At 49.0% G+C, this 26,748-nt stretch overlaps 1 protein-coding gene across 1 annotated transcript in view; it reads left to right on the top strand.

Annotated features, from left to right (window-relative positions):
* The first annotated feature begins 1,850 nt into the window (after window positions 1-1,850).
* The window catches only part of Esyt3 (extended synaptotagmin 3), a 44,034-nt gene continuing 19,136 nt past the window's right edge, over window positions 1,851-26,748 (top strand). Inside the window, exons 1-5 of the mRNA XM_027414265.2 lie at window positions 1,851-2,189; window positions 20,269-20,310; window positions 22,673-22,807; window positions 24,690-24,766; window positions 26,126-26,192. Of these exons, the coding sequence (XP_027270066.1) occupies window positions 1,851-2,189; window positions 20,269-20,310; window positions 22,673-22,807; window positions 24,690-24,766; window positions 26,126-26,192 (660 nt within the window). The remainder of the gene's footprint in view (window positions 2,190-20,268; window positions 20,311-22,672; window positions 22,808-24,689; window positions 24,767-26,125; window positions 26,193-26,748) is intronic.

Below are 26,748 nucleotides of genomic sequence, written 5' to 3'. Positions count from 1 at the left end.
CCTGTGAAGTAATTCACACCTTGGTGTCTTCAGGCAGCATTATAATGCAGGAACCGGCTTCCTACAACAGCTCTGTATCCTTGATACATATGCTCTTGTCTTTAGCTTCTGTTGATCTGGGCCAACCAAAAGAGAAGTGTGAGGGGTAAGTTGGAGTTGGAGAAACACTGAGTAAAATTGTGTTTAACGGCCTTTATCTGTAAGACTTTCAGAAAACATCAATAAGCTTTGAGTAGAGTTGGCTTTTAAAAGGCACTAGAAGGAGCAGTTTTTTGTTGTTTTTCAGGGTAGCCTGAGGCCAAGATGGGAAGAGGAGATCAGGGTAGTCTGACCTCCAGGAACACACCCACTGTTGTAAAACCTTGCTGCAACACATAACATTTTGAGATTTATTTTATTTTTAAAAATTTTTTAAGACAGGGTTTCTCTAGCTTTGTAGTTCAGGCTGGCCTTGAACTCACAGAGATCCATCTGCCTCTGTCTCCCAAGTGCTGGGATTAAAGGCACGCACCACCACCGTCCAGCTTTGAGATTTATTTTTCATTTTAAATTATGTGGATGTATGTGTGTCTGTGTGTGGGGGTATGCACGTGGATGCAGGGGATATGAGGCTATCCCTTGGAGCTGTAGCTACAAGAACTTGGTGGGCCTGTTGTGGTGCTGGGAACGGAACTGCGGTCTTCTGCATAAGTCGTAAATGCTCCTATCCAAGGAGCTGCCTCTCAGACTCCTTGCAGCAAGTGATTTTATCCAGAGGGAAGGGCAAGAGAAGAGAGGTGGGAGGGCTCAGGAAAGAGAATGCTGTCATCTTTTGATTGTTCATGGGGCTGAGTCTTTCATCAGGTGATGAATGAAATTACTCCAGATCAAGCCTGTACCGCTGTCGGCTCTGCATCACCATCCGGTCATCGCCGTGATCTCTTGCATGGGCACCTACGATATGTGCCATCCACAAAGTGAGTCACAGTCTGAACTTAGGGATCCATGCTCCCTCTTGGTCTGATAGTTCAGACGTGGCTACACGGAAGCCGTGGGATGCACTGATCCCAAACACCCCAAGGTTTGCTTCCCCTTCCTTCTTCTTCTATTCGCGGGTCATTTGCCTTCTTTGGGTGCGCCAAGAGAGAGCAAAGGACTTGTGAGTGAAGATGGTCAGGCTCCTGGAAGCTCTGGGTGCCGGGAATGACGATCCAGACTGACTGACTCCCCTTTAGAGAGGGCTTTGAAAGTGATACTGAAGATGGGGGTACAGAGTGTCCCTAAATTCAGGTTGGCTGTGCTGGAGGCTGAGTCCAGGTTTAACAGATAGCTTAAGAGAGCGCAGCACCGCAGACTTAAAGACCACCTGGAAGTCCCAGACTCGGAGTTAGGTCCAACCTGGTGATGCTCTAGTTCCTGAAGGGCCTGGAATGCTCAGTGAAAAGTCCAGATAATACTGTGTTTAAAGAACAGGTTTTAAGTGATGTTTCTCCATAGTAAGCCAGTTGGATCCCTTCATAGAGCAGCGCTTATTAGCCCATCCCATATGGCAGCTGCTCCCATCCTGTTAGTATCTATGACAAACTTTGGGTGCCCGCAGCTGACCACGCCCCTCCCACTTGGGCTCGCCCCTGGGGGCGGAGACTTCCGGATTTCCCTGGTTGCCACAGCTCCACCCAGCTGGCTCTACTCCTAGACACGGCAGTCTAGTGCCAGGGAGAACCAGAACGCTTAAGCGCGCAGAGGCTGGCATAGCCGGAGCGGTACGCGGTGGAGTCCTCCTGCCGTGAGGACAGATGTGCCCGAGCATAGGGGTGCTCCAACCTGAGCTGGGGTGAAGCTTCTGGAGAGGGCAAGCCGGCATCAGCAAGATGCAGGCGGAGGAGCCGTGCGCCCCGAGCGCGCCCCGCAGCCCCGACGCCCCGCAGAGAGGGCAACGCTCGCGGAACCCCGAGCTGCGCCTGTCCGGCCAGCTGCTGCCCCAGCTCTACGGCTTCGTGGCGCGCGTGCTCTTCTACCTGGCGCCGGTCTACCTGGCAGGCTACTTGGGGCTCAGCGTCACCTGGCTGGTGCTTGGCGCCCTGCTCTGGATGTGGTGGCGCCGGAACCGCCGCGGGAAGCTGGGGCGCCTGGAGGCCGCCTTCGAGTTCCTAGAGCACGAGCGCGAGTTCATCAGCCGCGAGCTGCGGGGCCAGCATCTGCCGGCCTGGGTGAGCCGGGTCGAGCGGAGGGCTGTGGGCTTGGAGGTCGCGGGGTCGGGTTGGGGGGTGGGGGAGCTGAGACGCACACCCGGGCTTCATGTGGGGGCTTGGTGACCTCAGAGAAGAGTCGGGGGCGGGCCACACCCAGGAGTTGAAAAAAGGGCGTCCAGAACTTCGCAAAGTTACTGGGAAACAGAAGGCGCTTCTTCCACTCGCTCGTTGATTTAAACAACTCATGCAGGGCGTGGCACATAGATGGACACACAGAGCAGAGATAGGAGCCCCGGGGGGCTCTGGTCGCCTTCAACCAAGGGCTGGCAAGAGTGTCCCGCCGGGGCTGGAAGTACCTGGCCTGGATGTTGCTCAGACCACTGGTCTCTTCCACCCTATGCCATAGGGATGCTCAGGTGTTGGCCAGGGACAAACCCATCTCCTGGTGGAGGCTGGCCTGGCCATGGTTACTCAAATGCAACTGGTCCCGAGAACCACCTGGCTCACTTAAAAACAAGTCTGTGCCCACAGCTTAACTCCTCGAGTGGGGCCCATGAACGCTGGGCAATCCGTAGGATTGATTGGAAGTCCAAAGGAGTCCATTTCCTCCAAGGGTTGTTATATGATAGATCTTCCCCTTTTGGTGCTGGGGCCTTCTGCTCCTCAGTTTGCTTCTTGTAGCTCAGACTCACAAGAGAGATTTGCAGAGGTCTCCAGACTCCTCATTTCCTCTGACTTGCATGTTTTGCATGTGGCCTGAACTCTTTAACCCAGCTAAATCTGAGTGCCTCACACCTGCCTGGAATAGTAGCCTCTAAAGTGGGTTTGAGAAGAAAATGTTAGAATGGCCTATTGATACTCATTTGGAAATTAAGACTTGCTGTATGTAGTTTGCCTACAAAAAAAGCAAAGTACCACAGATGTGGTGGCTTGAACAATGGAAATTTAGTGTCTCGTGGTCTGTAGGTGATGAGTTCAAGATCCAGCCGTATCTGCAGGGTCAGCGTTTTCTGTGGCTGCTCTCGCTCTCTCCCCCCCGCCTCTGGATGGCTTCTGTCTTCACACATGCTTCCTTCCGTGTGCCTGTGTCCAAGTGTTTCTCTTTCATGCAAGACAGCAATGGTGGCATTCAGGTCCATTCTAATGACCTAATTTTAATTTAATTAGACCTGTCAAGACTTTCTCTAAATGCAGCCACCTTCTGAGGTCCTGGGGGACAGAGCTTGCAAATTTTGGGAAAGGAGGTTCATTTTATCGCATAGCATTGATTTTGGTGGATCAGCACCAAAGCTTTGAACATATGAGTAAATGTATTTGGGCTGAGGGGCATCAAATGCTTGCTGATAAGGGTATACACTGTGAAACTTTAGTGAGTACATTCCTAGAGTAGAAGCCATGGGAACAGGTCTGATCCAGCTGGCCATGGAGCAAACAGAGGAAGATGATGGTGTCTTACAGATGCCCTTCTCAGGTAGGAGATTGGCACATGATAGGAAATTGTTATGGAGATCCTGGGTAAGTCAAGAGTAGGTGTCTATATAGAATCTAGTCAGGGGGTCAGAGGCCTGAAGTGGACGCCTTACTGATTCTCCCATCAGGTTGTGCCTAGACCAAGCCTCCTGTCTTCTAGAAGTCTGACCTCAGCCTGGGTTTTCCAGACTCTCTTAGCTGGTGTGGCTGGCTGACTTTGGGGGCCAGATCCTAGGTAAGCTTTGGAATTGAGGGGGTGATGCTAGGCTGGGCTCTGCAAGCCTGGAGGGGTTTGTGATTACAACGTGGATGAATGGCCTGGGCCCTCTGAGGAGCAGTGTGTGCTTGGCCTGTCTAACACGTGGGGTCAGACAGGGCTGAGAGGGAGGCAGGCATGAGGGAGACAGGGTTACATTCTGAGGGCTGTAGCCCTTGTAAGGTGCCAGTAGAAGACTTTGAAAGACACTGCAGACAGGAGGAAGGAATAAGCAGGGGTAGAGAACCCACCTGGGAAAATTATTTGAACCTGGAAGAAGTGGGCACAGCAGGAGGAGGTGATGGAGAGGGACTATGGCTGCCTGCGGCCTCTAGAGTGAGGGGGAAGCCCAGGGGTCCAGGTGCTTTCTGTTTAGAACTGTGATCATTACCATGCCTGGGGTTCCTGGGAAACAAGTCTAGAGAGCTTACTTTCCCATGAGCACCTGGGAAGGGTGCACAACCTGATGCCAATGTGACCCTTCAGCCAGCCTCATGGAGGACAAGGTGGGAAAAGTGGGCCCGTGAAAACTGGGGCCCGTGTGGTTGAATATTCTGCTCACTTCCACTTTTTTTTACCTCAGAATAGGAATACACAAACTACTTACAAACCCAAGGAGGGAGGGAGCCCTGCCTGCAGCGTAGAGGGTAACAGGCAAACAAGTAGAAAGCTCTTTACACTACAGGCTTAACCCCCAAAGCTCTGTCTCCCCGTGTTGGCTGTAATGAGTTAAATATTTGAAAACCCCAAGTTCAGAGCCAGGCACATGTATGAGTCTGAGCACTCTAGAAATAGACAAGAGGAAAAGGAGTTTAAGGCGAGCATTAACTACACAGCAAGTCTGGGGCAGGCCAGCCTAGGATATATGAGACCCTGCCTTAACAAAGCTACCAAAATAAAGTGCTTGTTCCGAGCCAGTCACGAGTGGGTGTTCAGTAGAAGCTGTTGCTTTATGATCTTCATTTCTCTGAGCCCCTTGAAGACCTTTGCCCAGTGTTAAACTAATGAAAAGTGTCTCAGGAGAAAATGTGTCTTTTGGGAACTGGTTGGTGGCAGAGAGTGAAGAGGGCACAGAGAACCTCAGGGAAGCCTCACTCTGCCAGGCTCTTGCTGGGCCTGCTCTGTGTTTCTGGGGATCCCAGTCTCAGGGCCTCAGTGAGTGCTCACCCACTGGCCTTCAGAGCTCAGCCTTCTGAGCCTCTCCATGGGGTCAGCACCTGCTGCTTCCCTGTCCCAGTCACCACAGCATAGGAGTGGGCCGCCACCGGTCCCCCCATTCCCGGGAACTCACTGGGCCATTCATTGGCCTTATTTATCAGGTATTTACTTTGGCTCCGTTTTGGTAAAGAGTGAAGTCTGGTGAACGCCTCCTCTGGCTCCTGGTCTGATGGGGTGTGTGAGGGATGAGAGCTTATTGGTAGGCAAATAGCCTGAGGCAGGATAGAGAGTGGAAAGAACTGTGGGAAACATTGGCAGTTTGTCTGTCTGTGGTTCTGGGTCTAGCCCAGCTTGTTACTGCCAGCTGATAGCAATCGACTGGCAGCCTTGCTGGGGACAGTTAACCCTTGTGGGACTGCTGGCAGGTTGGTGCAGGTGTGAAGAGGGAGGAGGTGGAGACTTGGAGGTCTCCCAGCATTCACCAGGGTATACCTGTCTCAGGGCTTCTGAAAATAATGAACCTGTCGGAGATGCTTATCTGGAGAGTCCTTTTAGCTAGGAACCAACCCCAAGTCGGCTCGTCTCTGCCTCTCCCCCTCCCCCACTAGGACCTATTCCTTAATCTTTCTTACTCACCCTCCTTGTGACTGGGGATGCCAATGCAAGAGCCAGGGAAGGTGAGCCACCCACTCCAAGTGATGGATGTGTGGAGGCCCCAGCAGCATCCCTGCTGGCAAACAACTAGGGCCTGAGTGCTGCCTTTTCTGAGCCCGACCATCGTGCATTCTTACTGTAGAAAGAGCAACGACCCCCCTAGACCACTCCCCCAGGACCCAGCTCTCCTTGTCTGTCCTCACTGATAGTTCTGTTAATGAGAGGAAGTCAGTGTGGTGAGCTGGGCACTCTCAGTCAAGCTCACAAAGCTTGGCGCTGCAGCCAGTGCCACGGAAGCAGTTGAGGAGAGCCATGTGGGACCAGGGGGGCGCCCACAGCCCTAAGAAGTCATACAAGAAGTCCATACATTTGGAGTTGGGCCTGTCCTCAGGAAAGAAGAGGTGGGGCTAAGTCATGTCCTTTGTGTCTGTTCCATGTCTTGGTGATGCTTCACGGGTTTAACGTGTCCTAGGCTAGGATTGGGCAATATGTGTGACAGAGTGTGGGTGTCCTTTTCCTCCAAGCCCAGCACAGGGATCTTAGGCATCTGTGTGCTCATCCTCTACTCAGTCAGCAGACATTTATAGAGGGCTTGCAATGTGTGAGGCACAGTTCTGAAGGATGAGCCACAGATGTAAGTGTCCCATGCATGGTCTCTGCCCTTGAGGAACCATCTAGCAGAGTGGGGACATAGGCCTGTGGGAACAGTCTATTCTAAGACATATCAGAAGTCCAAGGTGCTGAGCATTTCGGGGAGGGAGCTGGAGCAGGCAGGGAATGGCCCAGGAACACTTCCTAGAAGAGGCGCCAAGGAGTGGAGTTGAGGTCTGTGGTAAGGGTGGGGGATTCTGAGCCCAAAGTGTCCCACAGGTTCGATCACTTAAGATGCAGATTCTAAAAAAATATTCCACAAAATTCAAATTCACTTGAGATTGCCCATGACTTCATTTAGAAGTCCTGATTCATGCTTGCACTGGAGTGTCTGGGGTAACCTCTCCTGCAAGCAGGTGCCCAAAGACCTGGGTGACCAGGAGGTCACATGGTAGATGCAGGTTAGTGGCGTGGTGGGAGCAGCCCCTGCCCTCCTGTGTTGTAGGCCCCTCCCCACAGAAAGGAATAGAAGCTGGCTGCTAAATTCCTCTAGCTTCTGTTGCAGTGCCTCAGAAGCAAGCAGAGGCAACACTTTGTGGGAATGTCCCTGGTGATCTAGGGACATTCATGAAGAAATGCGAGGGTCACAGCATGAGGGACGTAATCCAGGGTGAAAAGGGTTTGTGGACCCTCGCATGCCTTTCTGTGAAAGCTTTATCAATGTAGCAAACACCTTAGAAAAACAATTTTTTTTGTTTTGTTTTGTTTTTCGAGACAGGGTTTCTCTGTGTAGTTTTGGAGCGTATCCTGGCATTCGCTCTGGAGACCAGGCTGGCCTCAAACTCACAGAGATCCGCCTGCCTCTGCCTCCTGAGTGCTGGGATTAAAGGCATGTGCCACCAACGCCTGGCCAGAAAAACAATTTTTTAAAGTTTTGTTTTAAAACTTTAATGGGCATTGGTGTAAGGACACCAGGTCCCCTGGAACTAACCAGAGTTACAGACAGATGTGAGCTGCCATGTGGGTGCTGGGAATAGAACCCCCGGGTCCTCTGGAAGAGCAGCCGCTGCTCTTAACCACTGAGCCATCTCTCCAGCCCCCTAGAAAAACAATTTTTAGAGGAAGGTTTTATTTTGGCTCACTAATCCAGTGGTTTCTGACAGTGGGAGCAAGTGGCATCAGCTACTCACACTGAGAGGAAGGGGTGAGACAGGGCACACCCTCCCTTCAATGCCTCCCTCCAGTGATCTGCTTCCTCCAGCCAGGCCCGCCTCCTAATGCTTCTATCATCTCCTAGCAATGCCGTTGAACCATAACTCTACCAGGGATTAATTCATTCATGAAGTCAGAGCCCTTATGATCCAGTCACTTCCTCAAGCCCCACCTCTGAACACTGCTGCACTGGAGACTAGCGCCTTCAGCACACGGGCCTACTCTGGGACACTTCATATCCAAACCATAGTATATTTGTCTTTACCTCCTCCCAGCTGAGCTCCAGGGATTCCTAGTCTCTGGGAATCTAGAACTTCAGTATGGAGCTGCTCACAGGTACGAGCAGCAGGAGGCCTCCCTTTTTCTCCTTCTCCTCATCCCTCCCCCTCCTCTTCAGTAAATATTGAGACAGGATCAAGGATATGTCTGGTTGTCCCCCCGCTCCCATGGGACCTGTTATAGGGAGAAAGCACCATTTTTTGACCCACCCTATACTCCAACTAGGGATATAAGACTTGGTCCTCTTGTCTCACAAGGACCCAGGGCCCAGGTCTCACACACACTATCTCTACACCAAGACAGGGTCACTCCTGCCCAATAAACCTATGTGTCATGTGTCCTTGAAACCAAAGGACTTCTCTGGACCATTTCAGAATCCCATAATTCCCCACTATCCCTTTGCATATTTATTTTTAATTAAAAAAATCCCCCTTCAAAATTTTATGTTTTTTTCCAAATTTTTAAGATTAGAGTACATTGTGGCATTTTCCTATATGTATGTTATACGTTGTCCTCATCGTTTCCCTTCCTCTCTGCCCTCCCATGTTGTCCCTATTCCCCTCTCACTGGTTCCCTTGCTTCCCTGGCACCCCCCCCATACCATGTATTATATTATGATATTATCCCATCTCTCCTCCACTCCACTAAGATCTCTTCCTCCCCTCTCATGATCCCCTTTCTGGATTCACGACCACATATACAACAAACATTTACATATACTCTGTGTGTGATTTTAAATTGAAATTACACCTGTGAAAGAAACTATGGTATTGGTTTGAGTCTGGCTTATTTCACTTAACATAATGATTTCTATATTTTCCTGTAAACATCTTGATTTTATCTTTCTTTATGGCTGCACACACACACACACACACACACACACACACACACACACTTCATGCTTTATCTGTTCTTCTAGCTGATTGCATTTCCTGGCTGTTATGAACAGCGCAGCAATAAACAGGCGTGTAAGTCTTCCTGTGGTCTGTCAACTTAGAGTCCTTCTGGTGTAGACCCAAGTGAAGCAGAGCTGCCGCACGTGGTAGTTTTATTATTTTTTTCCTGAGAAAGCTCCCCACTGATTTACATAGTAGCTGCTCAGGGTTACACTCCCACAGCCAGTGAATAAGGGTTTCTCTTTCTCCACATCCTCATGTACCAGGATTTGTCACTTGTTTTCTTGGTGACGGTCATTCTGAGTAGCATGAAGTGGAATCTAGAAGTAGTTTTAATTTGTCTTTCCCAATGTTTTACTTTTGTGTTTACTTTGTACTATTTTACTACTGGTTATAAACTAGTTGAAAATCTGGGGCTTTCTTAGCTATGCAGGCAAATGTGGGAGGTACAAAGGAAAGATTTAGAAAACCCAGGTTCTCCACCCAGAAACACATGATTCTGCTTGAGTACACTCGTGTGCAGATGGTATGTGAAAGTTAAAAGCAAAGCAAACTCGTACCTTTCCTTATTTTTAAATATTCTCTTAAAAGAAGATTTATTTTTATTGGATGTGCATGAGTGTTTGCTCACATGCATGTATGTGTGTGTATTGTATGCATGCCTGATGCCCTTGGAGACCAGTATGGTGTCACAGATCCCTGGAACTAGAGTTACAGTGGTTGTGAACCACTACGTGGGTGCTGACAATCAAATGTGGGTTCTCTACAGGAGCAGTCAGTGCTCTTAACTGCTGAGCCATTCTCTCCAGCACCATTATTACTTTTTTTATAGTCTTAGCCTATTACAAACATTCTCTAAGAACACTGTTAACAACTGTGCTTTCACGTTTCCGCCATATGGCCAGCTAAGGTCCCTGCCTGGAGTTTCTCCCTCCAGTCTGAGTCTTCCACAGCTCCCCAGCCTGAATCACCCCCAGGTCCAGCTTCTAGGGCTCAGGCTCCCTGGTGCACTCTCAGCATCTTACTCCCACACTGTTTTGCACCTTCCAGTGTGTGTCTGACTTTCATCCAGACTCAATCTCTTTTAAGGCAAGGCTGCTGCTGGTTTTCCATAACCTCAGCTCCTGGCTCAGGACTCAGCACACAGCGGGCCTCAGTAAAAGCCTGCTGGGCTGGAGACAATAACTGTCATCAAGTGGTTAAGAGCACTGCTCTTCCCCAGGACCTGGGTTCAATTCCCAGCACCCACATGGCAGCTCACAGCGGTCTGTAACTCCAGTTCCAGGGGATTTAACATCCTCTTCTGAACTCCCAAGGGCACCAGGCACACACATGGTGAACAGACATACTTGCATGCAATATACTCATACACATAAAATTTCAGTCTAGAAACAAAACAGCAAATAAAAATAAAAACTCCTTGAGCTATTGAGACTATAATTTCTTTCAGTTTCCTAGAGTAGACTCCTATCAAAGCTTATGAACATTTTAAACATATGTTTTATTTGTCCTTTTGAGAATTTCATGCATATGTACAATATCTACTGCCCAGACCAGATCCCCTGACATGTACCCCTCCCAATTGGATGTTTTCTTTTTAATTTGAGGGTTTTAGACATCAGTACATTGTAATTGCATCCATTCTGTGCCCTTCTCGTCCCTCCAATCCCTCCCTTGTCCTTTCCCAACCCCACACCTCTTGAATTCATGACCTCTGTCTATATGTATTTTTGTTACACACACACACACACACACACACACACACACACACACACACACACAGGCCCATTAGTGTTGCTCTTATTTGCATGTGTTTAACGCTGTCCCCTTAGGATTAGGGTCTTATTCTTGAGGGAAAAAAAAAGAGGAAAGAAAAAAAGGAACAAACCAAAACTGGTTCTCCTTCCGTTGGCAGCCATTGACTACCTCTAGCTCTCTGTCTAGGGCTGAGGCCTTTCCTTGTATCCACGTTGGTCCTTTGCAGGTCTTGTGCAGGCAGCCATCTTACTGACAGGCGTGGAAGCAACTACCCTGTCCTGTTCAGAAGAAACTGTCATGGAGCAGTCCTTGTCCTCTGGCTCTTAGTCTTTCACGTGCTGCCCTTTTACGGTCTTCCCTGGGCCTTAAGTGTGGGGTTGTGTTATAGATGTCCCACCTGGCGCTGGGTACCTCATGGTCACTTAATCTCTACATTCTGACTGGCTGTGGATCTCTCTTGTAGTCTCTGACTATTGTAAAAGGAAGGTTCTTTGATGAGTGTGAGAGCCATGAACTCTAGTTAGTGCTGCCTGTCTGCATGTGCATGGATGTTGGAGCATCCACTAGAGCAGTGCTTCTCAGCCTTCTAACGCCGAGACTCATGCTGTGCTGACCCCCAACTACAAAATACTTTCATTGCTATTTCCTAACAGTAATTTTGCTACTGTTATGAATTGTAATGAAAATATCTGTGTTTTCTGATGCTCTTAGTTGACCTCTGTGAAAGGGTCATCCAACCCCCCCAAGGGGTCATGACCCACAGGCTGAGAACTACTGCACTAGCAGCATGCCAGTACCCCCGAAGAAACTACCTCTGCCTGCTCCAGCAGCTTCCAGCTACCAATAGCTCCTCAGATAGGGTTTGTGACCCCTCCTTCCCCACCCATGCAGGAGCTTCGACAGCTTGTATTTGTGCAGGTCTTGTTCAGGCTGCTACAGGGGCTGTGCATTCATGAGTGCAGTGGGCCTGTCATGTCCAAAAGACAGTGTTTTGCAGCAGCTCTCCCCAGTCACTGACTCTTAGGATCCCTTTGCCCTTCTTCTGTGATGTTCCCTGAACCCTGGAAATAAGAGGTCATGATGTGGATGCCCCATTTAAGGCCGAGCACTCCCGAAACACTTCTCCCTGCATTTGGCCCAGTTGTAGGCCTCTGTAGTAACTGCTCTCTGCCGCAATAAGTTTCTCTGATGAGGGCTGAGAATCTTACTGGGCTATGGGTATAAAGATAAATATATGGAAGACAGTTGATACTGTGTCCTTGTAAAGCTTACGTACATTTTAAAGAGACTTTTGTCTACTTCATTGTTGCCTCACCAGCCTCGGTGACTATTATTTTCTGCCCTTTTAATAAAGCAAGAAGATAATATTTCTTAACCTCTAGGTATTATCAAACCTGTCCAGATCATTGACCTTTATAGCAACTCCCACTATCACTGAGGTCTCCTGGGAAACCTGCTCTGGGGCTGGAGAGAGGGCTCAGTCGGTAAAGTGCTTGCTGTGCAAGCATGAGAACCTGAGCTCAGAGCCTCAGCACCCACATAAAAACTGAGCGTGTCTGTCCCCCGAGTGCTAGGGGTGGAACATGTAGACCTGGAGCTTGCCGTGTAGTTAAATGATGGACCCAGGTTGAGTGAGAGGTCTTGTCTCAAAAATAAAGAGGGGGCTGGAGAGATGGCTCAGTGGTTAAGAGTGTTTACTGCTCTTGCAGAGGACTCTGGGCTGGTGGCCAGCACCCACCTGGCAGCTTACAACCACCTGCAACTCTAGTTCCAGGGTGTTCAATGCCTCTCCTGACCCATGGGTGCTGCATGCACACTATGCATATATATGCTTTCAGGCACATACATGTGCATATAAATAAATACCGGAAAAGGGTTTTAAAAGGTGGGGAAGACACTCAGTGTTAACCTCTGCTCCCTACACATATGCACACACACCTGCACACACATAACATGTACACATCACATATGAGAAAACCCACTTTGTGGCCAGCTCTGAGCACTTATCTTTGGCAGGCTGCTGGGCATCTGGTCACTGATGGCCACTATTGGAGCTCCAGCTGATCGGTCTTTCTATTGTCGGGCCCAGCTGGTTTGGACCAGTTTGCTAGCTGGGTGTGTTATTAAGAGCTGGTGGATTACAGGATAGCACCAGACAGGTTGGCAGAGCAATTATTTCTGTGAAAGCATGTTTAGCAGGGTAATTTACAGCAGAAAGGTGCAATTTAAAAGTAGTTGTCAGGCAGGTGTGTCGCACACCTGTAATCTTGGGACTCAAGAGGGTGAGGCAGGAGGACAGCCAGGACTACTTAGTGAGATCCATCTCAAAACAAAAGGTAAAAATGGGGGTAGTTTTTACAGCTAAATATTTGCCTCCTGACAAAGGGGGAGGGGGAGGGGAGGCTGTGATTCCTCATGGGAAAAATAGGAAAATAGAGGATTGCTTTCCTGTGGTTTAATCTCCAGTCCCAGATGGGACAGCTTTTCCAGGACATCTCTGTACAGTACCCAAGATATGTAGATCTCATCTTATCTGGACATGGGAGTAGCAGCTTCAGTTTGAGCCTGTGTGTGTGTGAGAGAGAGAGAGAGAGAGGGGCGGGGGGGAAGCCCTTTAAGTGATGCATCTCCTCCTGAGAGGGTGCAGTAGCCCAAAGCTCCATGTGACACATACCCTCAAACCCAGACCTTCAGTGTGTCCGGTGGGATTTAACTGTCCCACTGGGCTGTTTTCTTGCTGCTTTGGAGCTATTGTTCCTAAAGGCTTTAGTAGGTAGATTTCAGGGCTCTCCACATGAAGATGGACACAGTGTCTTAGGTGGGTTCTGTCTGATTGAGGATTTGACTTGATCCTCAGCTTGCTTTGGTTTCTCTCCTCAAGCTCTTGTTGCCTCTAGTTCCTGGTCAAATTGTCATTGGAAAAATAGCAGACTACGGTCAGGCATATGCTGCCAAACTTGACGACATGAACTTGTTTCCCAGGACCCATATGGTTGGTGGAAGGAGAGAATTGACTCCCTCAAGCTGTCCTCTGACCTTCTGACTTCCGTATGTGCCCGAGGAATGGTCCTGGGAGTTGGCCATGTGCCAGGCCTGTTCTAGGGACACATTCTTGCCTATGGTACATCAACTGGGATAGTACACAAATTTCTCTTGGGAAAGAAACAGGCCAGCACCCTAGCCCACTTAGAAGTAGGCTCACTTCCGTATCCCTGGATCATTTATATGAGTGGAGCAGGAGTGAATGTCACCTGTGAGAACACACACACACACACACACACACACACACACACACACACACACACACACACACACACACGAGCGTGCGCGAATGAAAACTATGGGGCCATCTCTTCAGACCTTATCCTGGTGCTTCAGAGAGCTCAGGGGAGATGCAAATGAAACCCTTACTGTGAAAAGGCCCTGGGGTAAGGGATGTTTTCCTGTCAGATTCTCCTGCTCCTAAATTTGTCAAGAGAGTGCTCAGTGGCTCTTGAGCCTGGGCTGTGGCTCCCTGCTCTCTGTTGCCATGGTGACCTGAGCATTCAGGCTGCTAATGCTCCACTCCCTGGCCAACCTGCCTCCAGCAGCTCTGCAGACACCTTGGCATCAGCTGCCCGGGAAAGCCAGCTCTCCAAAGGCTGATCACAACTGGGTTCAAAAGCTTGTTCATCTCAGGAACCCAGACAGCCCCCAGAATCTGGGTCAGCCCTGATGACCCAGGTTTAGAGCTAGATCCCATCGTTAGTCTGAAGGCTTCCTGGTAGGGCAGAGCAGTAGCAAAGAGATGGAACCAGGCTAGACATCTAGCCTATCGACAGATGGGTGGATAATGATTAAATGGCATATATGTACAATGAATGGGTTTTACTCAGGTCTTAGGAAAAATGGAATTATTAGAATTTCAGTAAAATGGGTGAGACTGGAAGGCATTAAATGAGATGACCTAGTCTCAGGAAGACAAAAAGCACAGGCTGCCTCAGGAGTGGATCCTGACAGTTAATGAAATGAAGGTTCGTGAGAGCGGGTGTAGACTATGGAAGTAGACAGGAGACCATGAGTGGGGAGCAAGAGGGTTAAGCAAGGGGAGAGGGCACAAACGGGAAAGTGGAAGGGCGGCTGGGGGGGGGGAGCACAAGGAAAGTGGGATGTGGGAGAAGCAGAGAGAGAAACAACAAAGGCAATTTTAAAAATCCCATCTGAAACCTAAGTGCTTTTAAAGACTTTTAAAAATTACATTTCTATTTTATTTACTTATCTTTTACACTCACTCCCCAGCCCTGTGTGGTGTGTGTGTGTGTGTGTGTGTGTGTGTGTGTGTGTGTGTGTGTGTGTACAGGTGTAGAGGCAGGAAGATAACTTGGGAGAGTTGGTTCTCTCCTTCTACCATGAGTTTCAGGGATTGAATTCAGATCATCAGGCTTAGTGGCAGGTGTCTTTACCCACTGAGCCATCCTGCCAGCCCCAAACTTAATTTTTCATAAGCTAATAAAAGAACAACTTAAAGAAAAAAAAAGGTTGAGGGCCGAGAGTCGCACAATTACGAGAAGTTACTGTGCATGCAGAAGCCCTGAGCTCAGCTTGTAGCATCCACGTTGGGTGGCCCACAAATGCCTGTAACCCCAACTCTCCGCTGGCATCCTCAGCGTCCACACACATGTACACAACTCAGTCTTTTTAAAGGGTACAACTGAGCGGTATGGCAACAAAAGCAGTCTTGACTAGCTGTTGCCATATTAAATGAAGTGGAGTTTAATTGGAGTCTGAAGAGGGGGGGGGTGATGCGAGCTCACGAAGGGTGATAATTAGATGCCGTCACGGACACACTGATTTCACAATGCAAGGCTGAAATCAAAGTTCGCAGCTGACATGATGAAGCTGATGGGCCGGCAGTGGGGCTTGGAAATCCTAGTCTACCCCTCTCAACAATAGCCAGCCAAGCAAAAAGTCAACACAAGGCAAAACATATTAGCCAGACATCATTCGTAACAGTCACCCATGGAACGGTCACAGAATTGTGTTCCAGCCCTCAGAGGGGTTATCAACAGCTTTCATCGTTGTTCATACCACCAAGAAATAATGGAAAATTTTATTCTTAATTTTGTGTTAGACTTACTCATTTTATCTTACTTGTGCTTTATTTAAATGTATATATGTGCACCATGTGTGTGTTTGGTACCCAGGGAGGCCAGAAGTGAGCATCAGATCCCCTGGAACTGGAGCTGCTGGGAGCCACTGTGTGGGTGCTGGGAACTGAACCCACAATCCAGCTGGATTAGTGAGCTGCAGGTTCGGTGAGAGACCCCCATCTTGAAATTTAAGGTGGAGAGAGATTGAGGAGGACACCAGATGTTAACCTCTGGCTTCTATGTGCATGTACACACACATACTCACCCCCCCTCTGTCTCTTCTTACACACACACACACACAAAGAGAAAAAGTTTTAGGCATCACTTTGAATCTCATGAACATAAGGTCCAAGTAAAATATAACATCAAATGGAGTTTATCCCAAGAGTTAAATGGTTTTTCAAAAATGTTTTAAACTTAATTATTTTTTCTTAAAAATTACATTTTTGAGGAGATTGTAATACAATTACACCATTTGCCCTGTTCCTTTCCTCCTCCAACTCCAATTCCTCCCATGTACCTCTCCTACCTTGAATTCTTTCTAATTCATGGCCTCTTTTTCTTTCATTGTTGTTGTTGTTGTTGTTGTTGTTGTTGTTGTTGTTGGTGGTGGTGGTGGTGGTGGTGTGTGTGTGTGTGTATGTAGACACACATGTATATAGTCCTAAACACATAAATACAACATGTATAATGCTCCTTGTATGTTTGCATTTTCAGGGATGACCAGTTGATTTGAATAACTGATGGGTGTGCTCTTCGCAGTCTCCCCAGCTCCCAGCATTCCTTAGTTACCTGTAGTTCTTTGTGTAAGGTGGAGACATCATGGGCTTTCCTTTGTCCAGCCAGGTTAGTTAGCATGGCTATGAGTTGTCCTTGTCCAGCTTGTGTTTGTGCAGTCATGCTGGTGAGACTTCATGGGTGTAGCTTTTGACATTCCTGGGAGAGACAATCCCTTAGCAAACTCCCTGGTCCTCTGGCTCTTACAGTTTCCCCCTCCCTCTTCTGTAATGACCCGGGGCCTTAGACGCAGGACTTGTTTGGTACATGCATCCATTGGAACCAGGATCCATAACTCTGGTTTCCTATAATGGCCTCCATCTGTTGCAAAGAGAAGTGTCCTTGATGAATGGTGAGCACTACACGTACCTGCGGGTGTAAGGACAGATATTTATAATGTAGTTAGATATTATGTTGGTTTAGTTAAGTTGTAGTTGCAGGTTTTTCTCTAAGGTCCATGACTTCACAGCCCCAGGTAGTTAGCTAGGTTTCCAGTATCAGGCATGGTCCCCCGCTTGTTGGGTGAGAGCTGGCTCTGTTTTAAAAGCACTGTCACTTAAGCTGACTACATTGATGATTATCTCAGTGGGCATAAGAAGGAACTGGATATCATAAATGCCCCTGTGGAATGAAAGCACATAGATTAGAGACCCTACCCTCCCCCTCCAGCAGGTGCTGACCTTCGTCCATAGTAAAATGTGTTTTATAAAAGTGACCCGAGGAGCTTCCCCTGAAGGCCAAAGCCTAGGCAAAGATGCCCCATTTCTCCACTTCTGCTTATCAAACACAGGACCTGGCTAGTTAGGCAAAGCACAGGAAATATGCAAAGACGAGGGCAGCAAGGAAGAAAGAGAAAGAATGCTACTGGAGATGGTAAAAATATATAAACAACCTAGGAGAAAGCCTGATGTAGTGTGTAGCTGTGTGCCAGGCCCAGGAGGGGGGGGAAGAGAGAGAGAGAGAGAGAGAGAGAGAGAGAGAGAGAGAGAGAGAGAGAGAGAGGAGAGGGAGGGAGGGAGGGAGGAGAGAGAGAGAGAGAGAGAGAGAGAGAGAGAGAGAGAGAGAGAGAGCACAACAAATAACCTAGGAATATGGAGGAACAATTAGAACTATTGTAGCAAAGTTTCTCAGAAAGTGAAACAGTTTTTTTTTTTTTTTTTAACTGCAAACCCCACAAAGTTATCTGACAACATGTATAGACTTTTTATGGAAAAAGTTTTATGATCCTAAACACAAATGTGATAAGCCATGGTAAAAATTTCAAGTGGTACTGTGTCAGTGCCCTTTTAGGAGAACAAAAATCTACTGTAGGGGTTTGAACTGGAATCTCTGCCCCAAGCCCTGTGGCAAGGGCTTGGTCCCCATCGGTGTGGGTGGAAGGTGATGAAGCCTGTAAGGGGAGGGGTTAGCAGAAGGAAGTTAGTGCATTCCTGGTGTCCTCAAATGGGATCCTGGAGCTCCGCGATAGAGCTGAGTGTCCCAGGTGTTTTATCACGGCCCTGCAAAGCCAACCAACCCATCCCCATTATCTACATACATTTGGAAAAGAAAAACTAACAAGGACAATCTCTGCCCCAGGCAGGTCATTTTGAAAAGACATAGTGACTGCGTAGTGAACAGGCAAACAAACTGATGGGGTTGACACTTGACCAGAAACACACTCCAGACAGACTCACCTGGAGCTTTGCTGTATGGCCGGGGAAGATTGCCGTAGGGGAAGTAGGATGGAGAAACATAGAACGATATCCTTATCTTGCCCTATTAAAAAATTCCAGGGAGAGCGCAGATCTAAATCTGCAAGCCACAGATGAAAACTTAGGACAGCCTTGAGAATTTGGCATGGGCGGTATTTCTTCAGAAAGGGGCAGGTGTGATGGGGGAAGAGGTTGGCTGGCTTTTCCACATCAGAGCATGCTAGTATCAGACTTCTGCTTCTTGCTCACTGGGCACATTGTGGCTCCTGTGTGCCAGCTCTCCAGGGTAAAGATAGGTGCCGAGATTCAGGCTGGGGGGGGGTGGTGGGCATGCACCAAACTGGATACCCTGGTGGTGGTGTTTTCTTAGACTGACTTGCTGTTCTCGGCAGGGGTTCAAACCATTTGTGGAGAGCCTCAAAGGCAGGCTCGGTAAGCTGAGAGAGACATGGCAACTTCAGAAACTCGGGCTTGATCATTTTCTTGCTCCCACCCTTTCAGGGCGGGTGTGGGTCACCTTAATACGAAGCGTGGGCTGTTCATTGATATCTCCCAGCCAGCCCGGACTGTGCTTCACCCCAGGGGCTTGTTAAAAATAAGTCAGAGGGCTCCACCCCAACACACTCTGATTCAGGAGGTGCCAGGCTTAGGAACTGATTTGACCAGCTCCCACGGGTGACCAGCGTTGGACCTGCTAAACTGGATCGGCCTCCAGGGTCTAGAAGCAGAGCAACTCAGCTCGCAACGATGGAGACCCACCTGGGCTGGGAATGTGGAAGGATCCACACCTAGAGTGTGCTAGGGCAGGAAGAATGGTAGCTTGGGAAGGAGAGGGAATGATCCAGCAAAGAAGCAGTGCCGGTAAGGGCCCGACTGAAGCCGAACTCTCCTCTGGTTCCATCCTCCTGTCTCAGTCCTGATGTTGTGCCCATTCTTCCTGCTTCTGGTGAGCCCAAGGAGCCAGCAGGGCTAGTGGGCTGTTCCTGGTGAGCCAGAGGGGCCCAGGTGGTCTGTTCTCTACCTGTCTACTTGATCAGCCTGACCCCCAAGGACAAGGAGCTTACCTTCATGCCTGCAGGCATTCATTCAGGGTTCTTCCATGCCATTTCATTCCACGAGTGTTTATTGGGACATTCCTATCCTAGGACCTGGCTGCAGCAGGGAGCCATACATTTCCGGGCTGGTAGAGAGAAGGGGTGACACCAATAGGCTGTCATAAAGTGTATTGAGTTCTACAATGGAGAACCATCAGACACCCCAGAGGGACATCTGCCCTCTACTTTGGGAACCTAGAAGAGACAAACAGCAGTCCAAGAGAACAGGGATGGGTGAGAGGGACTGTTTGACACCCCAGGAACTGGCATGTGCAGGACCTTGGTAGGTGGTTAGACTAAGAGATCCAGGAGACATCCTGAGGGTGGAGGCAAGTCATTCAGAGGTTAGCCTGCAACCTGAGGCCCACTAGCCCTGCGGGCTCCTCTGGCTCACCAGGAACAGCCCACTAGCCCTGCTGGCTCCTTGGGCTCACCAGAAGCAGGAAGAACGGCTGACACTTAGAGGAATTTAAGTGGCTATGTGACAAGGCCTGAGGGTCCTCTTTGCTGGAGAGACGGAGGCTTGTGTGGGACTCCTAAGAGTAAGGAAAGGAGAAAGGATAGGTACTTCATGACAGCCACCCCCTAGTGGCCATCGGAAATGGCACCCTGTTAAAGATGGCTGTCTCTGAGTGGTGACATTTTCTGAAAAACTTCTGAATCTCTCTTTGCTTAGCTAAGTTTTGCATTTGTAGGTTTTATATTGACACGGAGTATATCTCTTGCCTCCTTGAAGTGAATAAATGAAATCTATAAGGTGCAAACTTGCTTACTAGCCCAGGGGAGCTGGGGATGTCCAGTGCAAAGAAGCAGCCTCCAGGCTCTTCCCTCCACAGCTCAACATAGCTGGACAGGTGACCAAAAGAAGAGAGCAACTGCAGTGAGTCTTCCTCAGGCTACCACAGGCCTAGCAGGCTCTGTGGAGCTGGCTTCTCCTGTGACATGAAAGGCAGGGCTAGGAGAGCCAAGTAGGCAGGGCCAGGTGCTGAGGACACCCTGTGACCTACAGAGAAGCAAGGGGTGAGGACTCACTGAGCCACCTTCCAGGCAGCAGGACAAGCCTTGCCAAGCCTCTTGCTGGGGGCATGTGGCTCTTGCCTAAATTCCTTTTGTGGTTTCTCTTTTCTAGATACACTTCCCAGATGTGGAGCGTGTGGAGTGGGCCAATAAGGTAAGACCGTTGGTGGGCAGGAAGAGCTGGGCTCATTGCAGGCCTGGGTGTCCCCACATGCAGCCCTTTACTACTCAACATCAGAGTCCCTGAGCAACCCCAGAGGGAGTACTGTGCAGACCCAAACCTCAGACTGTACTTCCCTTGCTAGGGATGGGCAGAGAGGCCCCTCCCCTGCCGAGCTCCCATTGGTTCCTCCGAGAAGTTTTCTTCTCTTAAAAGTTTTTCCCTTTAAGTAAGTTTTAAATTAGTATCTGGACTGAGGAGAAAAGGGTTTTTTTGTTTGTTGGTTTGGGTTTTTTTTGTTTTGTTTTGTTTTGTTTTGTTTTAGTACACACAAAATTTATAGAGAAAAGAACAACTCTTATTTCCCTCCTCTCAAGATTATTTTATAAGTAAAGGAAGAGACTAGTTAGACACAACATCTGGACTCCATGTGCCTCCCAGCCCACCTACAAAACCACTGCTGTGCAACCTTGGGCAATTTGCCTAACATCTCTGAGCCAGTTTCCTTATCTGTAAAATGGGAGTGGTTAGGATTCCTGCCCAAGCCCAGGGTGACTATGGGTTCACTAACATCACTCTTGTGACTGGTGGACTTGTTGTCTAAGGGGACTCCCCTTGTTCTGGCTAGCTGCTCCATGTCCTGCCTTCTGACCCATCGGCATCAGGAACCCCGAATTTCTAGATGAGAAGCCTCGGTCCCACCCCCTGGTCTGAGCTATGAGGGGTTCCCTGCAGTCCACACCTGTAGGCTACTGACTCTCTGACTTAAACCTGGGAGGAGACTTGGTCCACAGCCGTATTCACTTAGGTCAAGTGTTAGCACTCATGACAGTTGTTCTTCTAAGGTCGATATTTCACATTCTGCTATTGCCAAGTGCATCAAAAACTGTCCCAGCCTCCTGGTAGAATTTAGAGGGAAACAGCTCGCTGCTTTAGGAGTGACCTGGGTTCTGTGGTGAAGAACTGGGTACCAGGCCTCTGGAACACACTCTGCAGAGCCCTTCCTGTGTGTGCCAGCCAGGCCCTGATCACTGCAGAGCCTGCATCTCCACCGAGTGCCACCTGGCCATGAAGGCGGCCGTTAGGATGAGGATGGGGGCATCTGTGGAGGGGGACCTGTACGGGAGGCTGATGCCACAAGCACTGGAGAACACAGGAAGGTGGCTTGGGGAGGCCCCCGAGAAAGTGAGACGATAAGCACCTGGGACCCATATAGCTTTAGGCTCTGCCGTGCTTCTAGGGAGGAGCAGAGTGGAGGAGGGGCATTTTACCCTGAAGCCCAAAGCTCCTGCTACTACTGTCCCTTGCCCCTGCCACCCAACATCTTCACTCCTGCTATAATAGAAAGTGGCATTACTAAAATAAGCTACAACAGTCCATGGGGTCAGCTAAAAACATTGTGCCTTGCCGGTGAGATAGCTTGCCCAGCCCTACAACAGCATGGTAGGGGAGAACAGACTCCTGCAGTTGTCTTCTGACCTCCACGTGAGGGCTATCGTGCAAGCACACACATACACACAATGTAAAAAAATAAAAATGTTATGCCAATATCATTTTGACAAATTTTGATCATGCTATAGTTATGTCTGCACAGCATCATTTTCTTTTGTCAACTATGAATCAAAATACTGTAGTGTCCCCATGGATTGTAACTGGAGATGAACATTTCCTGTCTAGTGTTTCAGCCATGTCTTTTCTAGGCTTGGTTCTGTTTACAAACACTGCCTACTGTGTCATAGTTGCTTGCAGTATTCATTCATCCAGTAACTTGCTGGGCAGGTTTGTAGCCTAGGAGCCATAGGCTGTACCAATCAACTGGGTGTGTAGTAGGCTAGACCATCTGGGCTTGTGTAAGTAATTTGATATTTGCATAAGGACTAGAGCATGGGTACATGAGGCCTTGGCGTCAGGAGGAACTTGGTCCCACCCATGGCTTTCAGATCAGCCCTATGACTCATCCTGGACCAACGTCTACCTTTCTGGCTTGTCGAAATTATACTCACAGAAAACAATTTATCAATCTCTTCTGCTATTGTTTTTTTTTTTTTCTTAAACCATTAGCATGTTACTGTGTATAAGCTGCAACACAGAGAGATGATGTGTTTGGGGCAGAGCTAATGGCTTTGTATTACTGAATTAAACTGAGTGTGTTTCCATAGTACCCTGAAAACTACACCTAACCCTCTGCCTGGAGGTGGGCTCTGCTGCTGTCCCCAGGTGTTACAGAATGGATGGATGGGGTGGGCAGGCATCATGAGGACTGTGGACTCTATCCATGAGACCAGGCTGCAGAGGATCTAGGCTGCTGCAGATTGCATTCAGGGCACAGACCTGAGGGCTCTGCCCCTGCTTGCAGATCATCATGCAGATCTGGCCCTACCTAAGCATGATCATGGAGAACAAGGTGCGGGAGAAGCTGGAGCCCAAGATCCGGGAGAAGAGTGTCCACCTCAGGACCTTCACCTTCACCAAGCTCTACTTTGGACAGAAGGTTGGTGCTCCCTCAGTGAGGTCAGCCTGGAGTTGTCCTCTCTTCCTGGTCCCCCTTCCCCACCCAGGACAGTCACTTCATTATGAGGACCTCACTGGGCCTCAGAGAGGCATAGCCTCTGCCTGCGTTTCCGAGCTCGTCAGCCCCAGTGCACAGGTCTTGCCTCCTGTCCTCCTACCCAACTTTCCAGGCTCCAAGGAAACCAGGGCCAGAGAGCAGAAAGAAGCTGGGGGAAATAGTTCCCCCTTTTCTAGAAATTTTAGAAACATGCATGGAGGGAGCCAAATGGATAGAAAGATGAACAAGTTGCAACTGCTAACTCCAAGTGTCTGTCAGCTGTGATCTCTGCCTAGTGGTTTATGACAGTGCCACAAAGTAGCTCTGGGTATTAGGAGCTCACACTCATTCTGTGGAGAGCACAGACATCCCAAAAGAGTGATGTCTGACTTTTGTTTTTGTTTTTGTTTGTTTTTGTTTTTGTTTTTTTTGTTTTTGTTTTTTTTGTTTTTTGGAAAATTCAGCAGGCAGAGCAGGGAGACTTCACACTGCTGAGCTTAGAGCAGAGCCTGTGCCACCAGGCCACCCCTTGGGCACTGAGCCTGAGGAGGTTGACCAGATGTTCTAGCCCTGCAGCTGACTGGTCTCACTCTCCATCCTGCCCTTTCAAGGCCTTCTGTTGTTGGCCTTGGCCATCTCCTCTCTGTTCCTCGTCCTCCCATTTCCCTCCTCCCACTGACTGTGGCGTTCTCCCAGGACCTTGACAGGCTCAAGCATGCCCCTATGTATTCGTCCTACCCGCTTCTTTCACAGTTGCCAGTGTCTTTAGCATCCTCTGTGCCACAGTGACCTTCCCTCTCTAAGCTCCAGTTTCCTAACATATAGAAGGAAAGGACCCATTTCTAAGGGCTGCTGTGAGCATGAACCGCGGGCCAGGCCTCAGGTGGCCTCTGCAACTGTGTGAACAAATTCTGGCATGTGGAAGCCACATTCTGGTCTGGTGCCCTTGTGCAACCAACTGTGAGCCTGAACCAGGACTATCCTGCCTGGCATACAGTGGGCACCCTGGGGAACAAGGGGAGGGCAACAGACCCGAGCCACTGTGCAGGTTCTGGCAACTAAACCCTAATCTTTGAGAGCAGCATATTCTATTAACCACTGAGCCCTCTCTCCAGCCCCAGCAATACATTTTAAAATGCCCCTTTCCATGGAGTGAATAGAAATTTAATGGAATCCCTTCTCCTTTTGGAACTGGTTGAATTTTTTTCATTTAACTTACTGTGAAAATTTTCAAACATATAAAACATTTAATGAATTATTCAGTGAACATCACAAATCTATTATCTCAACTGTACAGATGTTAATATCGTGCTGTGTTTGATTTATTATATGTCTACACATCTATCTATATTCACCTTTCTCTAAAATGCATTCAAAACTCAATGGCAGACGTGTGTGAACTTTTCACCTCAGCATTTTGGCATGCATGTTACTAGTTCAGGTGCAAATGAAATTTAGTTTTTACTCTTGAGTAGTCTTAGAGTACCCAAGAGAACAGTGAGCAGAGGGGGAGATGAAGACAGAAGGGATTGGAGCCAGTGACCCTGCCTTCACCATATCCATGTGAGGCCAGCTCCTTCCCAATTGCCACACACCTGTTAAACTCTCTTTAGGAGACCTTGCTATCTGCCCCGCCTCCAAGTCCCTCCTGGGGGGAACAGAGTGGCTGTTTCTTATTTCCATCCCACTGTCTCGGGGCTAGGTTGTGGACATATGAGGCCAAGCTAGGTCTCCATTGCCCCTTGTCTTCTCCAGAATGGTCAATAGTTATGATAAGAAGGAAAAACAAGAAAGGGACCCATAGCCCTTCTGTCATCTTTTCCAGTGTCCCAAGGTGAATGGTGTCAAGGCACACACTGACAAATGCAACCGAAGGAAAGTGACTCTGGATCTGCAGATCTGGTGAGTCCTGGTTGTCTTGGGGACAGGCAGGGTAACTCTAGACAGCAGCTTGAAGCCTTCCTAGGGCTACACCACCTCTGAGCTGAGACCCCCGTCTTTGTAAAAGATAGGGTGCAGAAAAGTGGATGGGGGTGACTGGCCCCAAATAGCCAACCCTGGCTCACTCTTCAGCCTGAGCCTCATCTTGCACCCCAAGCAGCTCTGAACAACACAGCCAGAGCTTTCTTGCAAGTCACAGCTGGGCCACTGGGAGCATCAGCGCTGCCTCTGCAAAGGAGATGGCTTGAGGGAGCGGGTGTGACAAGAGGAGGCAGGCACTTGTACTGAGGCCAGGGACCTTCAAACACAGAGATGAGGAGCTGTTTGGAGAGCTGGCCTCTGACATGTCAGGAAAACTGGAGGGTCAGCTGTGAGTGGCTGCTCAGAGGGCTGCATGCTGCACTGGTCGTGGGCCTGCCTTTCCTGTAAGGCTCATGACAGGCTTGGGCCAGGAAGGGAGATTTTAGCAGTAAGTCTCTCCAGAGGTGCTGAGGCATTGAAGGTGCGTTAGAGGACAGGACTAGCATTGTCATTCCTTTCCAGAGTCTCACATTCCTTCGCCAGAAACAGATGCTAGTTCTGGTGCCACTATTAGGAGCTGGCCTCCTTTGTGTTGGAATGGTGGCAGACCCATAAAGGGCCCTTGGCCCCAGATGCTTTGTCATAAGACCCTCGTATGAATAGTTCAGCCTCTTGGGTGGTAATTGGCACCCCTGCCACCCTGTTCTGCTTGTTCCTGGTACCAAGCATTTCTGTGGTCTTCATCAACAGGCTCATATGCCCATGTGTGCAGGTGTGTGACAATCACCTCCCCTTAGCTTCCTTCAGACCTTTGGCAGTTCTCTTGACTTTTACCCTTAAAAGCACCCATTCTGGGTTCCTTAGTGTCCATCACCTGACAGGGGCCACCAGCTGGTCCTGTCTCCAAGGCTTTATCGCCTACCTCAACCTCCAGCAACAACTAGGGGTGATGGCAGGATGAACCTGGGGGAGTTGCACGTGTGTCCCTTTGGTCAGGGATCCAGAAATGGTACAGGAACAATATATTTCCCAGAAGTTGGTCCTTTTCATCCATGGGTGCTCTGGAGCTAGGTGGTACCACAAAGCCCTGCTTTCTTAGACAGAGGTGGGGATATGCCTAAGACACCAGGTGCAGGAGTCTGGGAGGGGCCCGGGAAGTCTGAGGCTATGGAAAAAGTGACATGAGACTTGATGGCTAGCAACAAGGGCTGAGGCTGTGATATCTCTGGGCAAGTGTCCTGCCTGCTCTGAGCAGTAGCCCCGCCCCCTTTCCTCTCTTCTTCACCCTCCCTGTTTCAGCTATATTGGGGACTGTGAGATCAGCGTGGAGCTTCAGAAGATCCGAGCAGGTGTGAATGGCATCCAGGTGAGTGAGGATGCCATGAAGGCTGCTCCAGCCCCTGCAGTGGGCTCAGGGAAGTAGAAGCAGCTCACACTGGGATGCTATTACTCTTTGTTCTTTTGGGGAAGCCCGCCACCCAGATCCCAAATAAGTCACACACAGAGGCATATTCTTAGTTACAAACGCCTGGTCTTATCTTGGCTTGTTTCTAGCCAGCTTTTTTTATCTTTAATTATCCCATTTAACTTTTGCCTTGAGGCTTTTTTCCTTTTCTTACTTCTGTATATCTTACTTTCACTCTTACTCCGTGGCTAGCATGGTGACTGACCCCTACTGTCCTCCTCTCTTTGCTCCTTAGCTGCTCCTTCCTCTCTTCCAGTTTTCTCCTCCTATGTATTCTCTCTGCCTGACAGCCTCACCTATCCTTTCTCCTGCCTTGCTATTGGCCGTTCAGCTCTTTATTAGACCATCAGGTGTTTTAGACAGGCAAAGTAGCACAGCTTCACAGAGTTAAACAAATGCAGCATAAACAAAAGTCGTACACCTTAAAATAATTTCCCACAACACTGGAACATGCTGT

The sequence above is a fragment of the Cricetulus griseus genome, chromosome 4 (genome assembly GCF_003668045.3).
Source record: "Cricetulus griseus strain 17A/GY chromosome 4, alternate assembly CriGri-PICRH-1.0, whole genome shotgun sequence".
NCBI lineage: Eukaryota > Metazoa > Chordata > Mammalia > Rodentia > Cricetidae > Cricetulus > Cricetulus griseus.
This window is presented reverse-complemented; position numbering and strand designations above follow the sequence as displayed.